The 8,552-nt window shown below is 31.3% G+C and overlaps 1 protein-coding gene across 1 annotated transcript in view; it reads left to right on the top strand.

Moving 5' to 3' along the window:
* The first annotated feature begins 5,563 nt into the window (after positions 1-5,563).
* Positions 5,564-8,552, top strand: part of LOC109003359 (alpha-glucosidase 2) — a 37,058-nt gene continuing 34,069 nt past the window's right edge. The window contains exons 1-5 of the mRNA XM_018981471.2: positions 5,564-5,926; positions 7,463-7,754; positions 7,916-7,984; positions 8,062-8,199; positions 8,301-8,418. Coding sequence (XP_018837016.2) covers positions 5,739-5,926; positions 7,463-7,754; positions 7,916-7,984; positions 8,062-8,199; positions 8,301-8,418 — 805 coding nt within the window. The 5' untranslated portion in view covers positions 5,564-5,738. The remainder of the gene's footprint in view (positions 5,927-7,462; positions 7,755-7,915; positions 7,985-8,061; positions 8,200-8,300; positions 8,419-8,552) is intronic.

The raw sequence follows: 8,552 nt of genomic DNA, 5'->3' as shown, positions 1-8,552 counted from the left end.
AGTGAAAAAATCGCAAAACAACCTACGCGTGATGGCTTAGCTCATGCATGATGCCTACGCCTTGTTATGCCTTTGAGCATATTTGGACAACATGTGTTGGACTAAGGGCTTCAGCACCTCCAGATTTGGCCCACTCTGCCTCGATACCTTCAACACATGGATAATACACGCTGATACAAATGTGCATCATCCTTTCAGACCACCACCGACTAAGACCTCTCGAACCCATCTATCCAACTTGTTAAGATATAAAATAAATATTAAAATCTAGTTCTTCCCATCAACTTCACCTTTTGGGACAATTGATGATTTTACATGGTATCAGAACAAATGTTTTGAGTTAGAATCCTGACTTTATACTCTACTCCATTTAATTAAATATTATACGTGCCGGGTCATCTATTGAGGAGGAGTTTGCCCACACGTGAGGAGGAATGTTAAAATATAAAATAAATGATAAAATCTATCTCTTTCTATCAGGTTAAGTTTTTGGAATAATTGGTAATTTCACACAACTATATTACCCTTTTTTGCAACCTAAGATCTTGAGGTGGAGGAAACAAGTCTCTTTGAAAAAACCTTCATAGCAACAAAATACAACATGAATCAACTGCCCACCATCTTTGGTGGTGGCATTGCAATTCGCTTTGCTGGTTGTCCAAAACAATTGCCTCATATGGATCCCTTGAATTTTTCAAGAATAGTGAGAAGGACAATGCTAGGGATCTCGCTGATGTCCTACTCACCTTTTTTTTTTTTTTTAATTTAGTGATTAAGAAAATGTTGTTTAATAGTATTATGAATTTTTTTTCTTTTTTTTTTAAATATTTAAAAGTGTTAAAAAATGATGTGAAAAAAATAAAAAATAAAAAATAAAAGAAATATTTAAAACTTTTTTTCACATAATTTTTTTAACACTTTTAAATATTTTAAAAAAAAGAAAAAAAATTCACAATACTATTAAATAACATTTTCTTAATCACTAAATAAAAAAAAATTAAAAAAAAAAGGGGAGTGGGACATCAGCGGGATCCCTATAATTTTCCATAGAGAGAAATGAGTGTAGACTAAATTTTTGGTTTCAGTGCCCCTTTTATTTATTTATTTATTATTATTATTATTATTTTATGTTTGAGTATTGTATTTGTTACAATTGGGTATGTATCGGGAAGCCCCTTTGAAATGTATCATAATCATTTAATTTAATGAAATGCATGTTTATACAAAGAAAGAATAATCTTCGATCTTTTTTTCGCCAACTTCTCAAAAACTCCACATTTCAACATAGTTCACTTCTTCATTACAATATATCATTTTAATATACAGATATATTAAGGTAACAATAAACATATGCATCTTCATTAAAAAAGAGACTGCTACAAACCACATAAAGACCTCACAAATTAACAAAATTTTATATAATATATTAGATCTACTTTACAATAGAAGCAATTTTATAATTTAACGTACTATTTCAAATCATGTTAATTTATGAATTTACTTTTATTAGACAAAAACATTTTTCAAACATTTATCTTAAGCAAATATATTTAAAATCTCACTTACAATTTTAGCAAGGATTTTACCTCCAAAGTCTAAACATCCCTTAAAAAAATATTTGCCTTCTTAAGAGCATTAGCATTGGTGTAGGCAAACACCAATGCAAACTAAGATTTAGCTAGAAATCCTATTAAGGCCCTGTTTAGATTTAGAAATTGTTTCATCTCATCTCATCATTACAACTTTTTCAAAATTTCACATAAAATATAATAAATAATTCAACTTTTTCACATTTTAAAAAAATAATAATATTAAAAAATAATATTCTAACAATATTTTATTCAACTCATTTAAAACCATCTCATCTCACTATTCAAACCGACTTTAAATCTACTACATTGAAAGAGACAAATGCAATTTTTTTGCTTATAAGATACAGTAAATCTAAATATTTGGATGGTTACTGCTCATCCTCTATTGATTATTTTATCACTTATTTCTCTTTCTCTCTCTGTGGGATGGAACCCCAACGACTCTCACTTAATCTTGCGACGGAAACTCGTTTGCATTTATAGAAATTGGTAAGATTTTCTTGCATTGTTGCTGGTAACCGTAGATCTACTCGTTCTCAAGAATTTATTCATTCACCATCTCTGGCTGAGTCAAGCTTTTCTATTTCTTGCTCTCAAAACTGAAACATGTGATAATTTCCAAGTTTTTGATCTCCCACATTTACACGCTGTACTTCCTCCAACGGCGTAGCTATTCATCACCACCATTGCTCTTCAGTGTTGAATCTACGGTAAATGAAGCGCTTTCTCTCTATATATATGTTGCTATCATTTTTATTACTATGATTTTCGGGATGAAATTGATTTTGCTGAAGTTTTGCTTAATCTAGTGTTGATTTTCATATATGATTTTAGGGTTTTTATTTACATTTTTTTTTTTAAATTTTGCTTTCTCAATTTTAGGGATGATTTTGCTTAATTGGCCTGGTCTAGTCTAATTGGTTTTTTCGATCTGAACCAATAGTCTTACAGTCCTAATTGCTCTAGTGATTTTATAATAGATTTTGATACATGGATTTCGTAATGGATTTTAAGGCAGCATCTATGGAATGGCATTGACTTGTGAAATTATACATGTATTGTGAGAATTTCATTTTGTTGTTGCCCTAATTGGAATCAATTGAAATGAACTTTCTTTTTCCTTTTTCTTTTTTCTATATTCATGTACATTGTTTAGTAGATGAGTAAATGATATACTGTCGATTCCACATAAGTTGATGTTCAATTTTAACGTTTTATGGATATCATTATATACTTGGGAGCAGGTGGAAAGAATAATGCATATGGGGTCTCTTATTGTAGATCTTATGTATTGAGTTTCTCAAACTCCTCTAGGAATCACATCTCTTTTTAATTTCTGGTGACATGGATTTTGCTAGCATTTTACACAGCTTATTAATGACTTGATACTATAACATATTATTTGCAAGTCGTAAAAGTGCACCTGGTGAAATTATCGGAGGAATGACATTCTTGTGAAATTAACGAAATACTAGCATTTTTGAAATAGTACAAATAACCACATCTTGGAAGTAGTACAAATAACCACATAATTAGAATACTAGCATTTTTGAAGCATACTCGGTTAATAAATTATGAGAGGTCATGCGTACTCCATAAATGTTCGATGAGGTCAGTTTGGAGTTGAGAATGAGTGTCTATGTCTCTAATACAATAATGTTGCGCAATGAACTCAATAAATTCAGGTATATTATCGTGTGATATTGGTTCAAGGACACTATCATCCAATTGTTCGTAAATGAATTGGTCTGCACTAAGATATATATGGCACTCATCTTCAACTATTATATTGTGCAGGATACTGCATGCATACATAATGTCCTTTAAAACTTCACGGCTGAAATATCTAGCAGGTCCACGCATAATTGCAAATATACATTGGAGTACTCCAAATGCACGTTCCACATCTTTCCTTACAGACTCTTGGACGGTAGTAAAATGCTTTTTTTTTTTTTTTCCTTATGGAGTATAAATAGTTTGACTAATGTTGCTTAAGAATGATATATACCATCTTCAAGATAATATCACATTGTATATTCATGGTCATTGATTGAGGAGTTGCATAGAGGAGCTCGGCCTTCGGTCAATGTAGTAAAAACACATGATCGATCAAGTACATTGATATCGTTATGAGAACTAGGCAAATAAAAAAAATGTCATATCCAAAAATCGTAAGACACAGTAGCTTCCAAAATAATAGTTGGTTCATTTACATGGCCAAAATGCATACCTTTCCAAGCACTAGGACAGTTCTTTCATTTTCAGTGCATGCAATCAATGTTACCTAACATTCCTAAAAACCCACGCCTTTGTCCAACATCTAGTAACCTTGCTACATCACTGCTGTTTGGATATGTCAAGTACTCATTAGAAAAAAAGACACAATCACCTTAACAAATGTTTTTCATACTCACCCGTGAGGTGTGTTCTCCGATTCTGACATATTAGTCCATAAGATTTGCCATTACCCATATGCGAGCATCCCAATTATTTCAGTCATCTTCTGGAGGGAAGACAATCCGAGCCTTCCACTGGTGTTGATTTTTTGGACAAAATAATCATCGTAAACTTCAACTGCAGAATGAATTCGTACAAATAGACCACGACCCATTTGGAACCTTCTCCTAGAAACATCGTGTGGATATATTAGTAGCTCAATAAAGTAATCATTCCAAAAACGTTGATGACCTTCCAATGGATCACGTCTGATGAACGTACGACATTGAAGATTATGACAACGTGAAGCAGGTGCTCCCTCAATAACCTTTCATTCTTGTTCTACCGTCATTGCTTCAATCATATCGAATTCATGATCAGAATAATCGTCATATACAATATGATCAATACTCCCGAGATCTATAGCAAATTGAGGGAAAATAATTTAAAGAATTGGAAGAAGATGAGTGAGAAATAGTTTAGAGGTTATCTATTTATAGGGCTTAATCAGAGACTGTTAACTACAACAAATAAGGTTGATAGAAGTACAAAGGTTGACAAAATGTGTTTGTTGGTTTCAAGAATTGTAGATGTGATTATTGGGTAGAAGAAGGGTTGACAAAATGTGTTTGTTGGATTAAAAAATTATAGATATGATTGTTGGATGATTAGATTGACGAAAAAAGATAGTTGGCAAATAATAATTTAATTTTAAATTAAATTATTAATTAATATATAGTTAGTATAATTGTAAAATATGAAGTTTTTCTTTTAAATATTATTATTAAAAAATAATATTTATTATTTCAAGATAAAAATACAAAATAAAATATATAATTTTATCCCTATTACTTTTGCTCCTTCACGAATTACCGATATGCTAAGACCACTAGCAGTAGACTCAACAAAATTATATTTTAATCAAAATTTAATTAGATTGTATAAAAACTTACTGTAGTGGACTCAACAAAGTTACAATACTTTTAACTTTGATAATTTTTATTAGCCAAATCTATTGAGTCAAAATTGCTGACCAAATATTATTTTGGCATAAAAAATTATCTCTCTTACGTGTTATTCGTTTCGTGCGAGCTCACAATTCCAAAAAATTCATTTTCGTCTCAAAAGCACCAACCTCCCAAATTCCAAACTCAACCACAAAGGCGACGAGTCTCTATCAATCATCATTTCAATGATGCGGCATTATCTTGTTGGAGTACTTCAAGTTCTAGTTATGTAATATTATTATTAGTTGATATCAATTTTTTTTTTAAATTTAATATCAATGTTAAAAAATTAATATGTATTTTTTTAATAATGAATAAATATTTAAATTATGATTAGAATTAAAATAAATAAAAAAGAGTAAAATTAATATTTTAATAGAATAATAATAAATTAAAAAAATCTATTATTTAATATTATTAAAAATAATTAATTAAATTTATAAAAGTGAAATTCTCATCAAATTTAATTGATGACATTACCAATACTCTGATGCTAATGAAAACAATCGGATAATGTAAAGGTGAAAGCGTGCCGACGGTTGGCTCTCCCTGCGGGCGTTATTATTTCGAGCATAGGTTCAAAAGCCTTTTCGTCACCTTCCATGTCAGGCTGCCATATTTTACTTCAAACGCTCCTTTCTCTCTCTTACTGTTGAATATTTTATCATTAAAATAAGAAAAAAGAAGTTCACGGGCTCCACCAATGGGAGAAGCACAATTATTGAGTTTGGCAGTTTGTGGAGGTACACTGGACCTCGCGCACAGTCACCAACAGCAGCATCATTTCTATAAAAGTTGCTGTATCTGGAGTTCGAACTGGAGTGGACGACGATCATCGTCAGTATCGAGGTTGAAGAAGCACGGTCTTCTTGGTTCAGAGGGCCTCTTCAGGTTATCACTGCTTCTTTTATAAAAGAATTTCTCAAACATCTAACGTTGTTATCCGAGTTTTTATAAACTCATTTGGGTAAAAACTTATCGAGGTTTTGTTGCGCTTGTGCTGCGACTGTCTTTATTTTTATTTTTATTTTTATTTTTTATTTTACAAGAGCATTAATAGTGTTCTATGCATCTTCATGTAAAATTATCTTTTTTGAATAATGATTTTGCATATGAAAAAACAGTTTCACATTAATTTATGCATCTTTGAATTAAATAATAATAAAATATTATTATTATTTATTTATTTTCTAAAATTATTTTTTAATATATATTTTATAATTAACATCAACTTTATATTATTAACTTAATATAAATTTTATGTATTAAAATCATCTTATTATAAATTCTATAAAGTTGATTTTAATAGATAAGAGAGCGAAAAAAATAGTAAAATAATATTTAAAGAATGAATAGCATTTTTTCAAATTTAAAAAAATACTATATGCAAAAATTTAAAGATGCATTCTTTAAATTTAAAGATGAAGATGAAGATGAAGAAGCCACTACCTATGCTCTGCAATGAGCCCATGGCGTCCGCTACGTGATCTCATTATCATAGACATAGGTTAAAAGAGTTTTGCTACGTAAAAATTCGGTTTATTAACCATCATTTTGTAGAGGGATCCTTTCAATTTTAAAAAATTAACCATCATTGTTTAGTGAAAAACTTGGTGGGTTGGAAAGTTGATAGGCTGATTGCTGTTTGCTGATTAAACAACGTGTTTTCATTGCCTTAGCATTTGTGTTTTATGTTAATGCTTCAAAAAAGAAAGAATAATATTATTATGTCGTCTCATTTTATCTCTTCATTTTGACCGTTCGTATATTTAATTTTTTTATTTATTGATTAAAGAAGTAATTATTAATGTATTTGTGTATTTTTTATTTTTTAAAAATATTTAAATATATTAAAAAATATAAAAACCAAAAGAAAAAAAAATAAGTAAAATTTATAAGCAGCACACTAGCACTAACCATAATGCGGTAAGGTAACGTTATACATTGCCAAATCTAAGTAAGGTGCACTGCCCATTGTCCTCAAAAAGACCTTTATTGTTTTCAAAAGGGGTTTGGGGACAGCCTCTCTGTTGTTTTGGGCCTTTGGGGTTTGGGATTGGGAGAAGTACGTCTTACTGCATATAGTCCAGTGTTGTTGTTACAAAAAATAAACCTAAAACAATGATATTTATCTTACTACATTCTAGATTTTAAAAAATCCTTCACCTGAAAATTTCTCCTTTCCGTGTGAGGGTAAAGTGATCGTTTCTCATGTTTTTTTTTTTTTAATATCTGCTACAAACCATCTCGTACGTGCTTCCAACTTTATAGGCGATTCTTTAAGATTACATTCTCATATTGTGACACGACCTGTAATGTCATTTTCAACTTGAATATCCTTTTCTGCTATGTTTCGAGGAAAATTGAGTAGGATACTGAGTGAACACTACCTGTTAGAGGCTTCCTAATGCAAGCCGTGATATGCAGGAAGAAGAGGCTTAGTAAGGAGTTAATTAGTAGAAGGTTGACATCTAAAATGGCTGATTACAAAGAAAAGAGCATCACTGCAGATGTCACTTCAGGGGATATGATATTTCAACCTATACTGGAAGATGGAATCTTTCGATTTGATTGTTCTGCAAATGATAGAGATGCAGCATATCCTAGTTTATCTTTTATAAACAGCAAGGATAGGGACAAACCGATTACAGGTCACAAGGTGCCCCTATATACCCCAACATTTGAATGTCTTTTGGGGAGGCAGATCGTTAAAATTGAGGTCAGTTACTACTGTGTAATAGTTTGTCCTCAACGTGCTGTACAATATTTTCTATCCAATATATTACAACAGATACATTGTTTTTGTCTCTTTTCTGCTGCAACTTCAAGTCTAACATGATTCCTCATTAATTGATGTGATGTAATTTGCTTCTGGTTTAGCTTCCTGCTGGCACCTCCTTTTATGGAACTGGAGAAGTTAGTGGACAACTTGAGCGGACGGGAAAGAGAGTAAGTTATTTGCTTGATATTTGATCCATGCAAGCATTATCCTTGTTCTCTAAATATAGTGGTTTCATTTCTTTTAGGTTTTTACTTGGAACACAGATGCATGGGGTTATGGTCCTGAAACTACGTCCTTGTACCAGTCTCATCCTTGGGTGCTAGCTCTTCTCCCCAATGGAGAGGCATTGGGAGTTCTTGCTGACACGACACAGCGTTGTGAGGTGCTGTGATAAATGAATCATATGGAAGTTAATCTTTCTGAAACCTCTAGACTTTATAAGTTTTACCTATTTATTGTTTGCATTTTTCTTTTCATAAGCAGATTGACCTCAGGAAGGAATCGAAAATACAATTTGTTGCTCCATCCTCATATCCAGTTATTACATTTGGTCCATTTTCTTCACCCACTGATGTCTTAAGATCTTTATCTCATGCAATTGGTAATTTCTTAAACAATGTTATCTTTTATTTCTTTAATCCCTTATCATAACAATTCAAATATGTTAATGCGGCCACAGTGACGAACTCAATTATAGATGAACCTAAAATTTGGTGATTGATGGGTCTTATTATT

This window comes from Juglans regia, chromosome 2, assembly GCF_001411555.2.
Source record: "Juglans regia cultivar Chandler chromosome 2, Walnut 2.0, whole genome shotgun sequence".
Classification (NCBI taxonomy): Eukaryota; Viridiplantae; Streptophyta; class Magnoliopsida; order Fagales; family Juglandaceae; genus Juglans; species Juglans regia.
The sequence above is the reverse complement of the archived record's forward strand: the minus strand, read 5'-3'. Positions and strand labels throughout refer to the sequence as shown.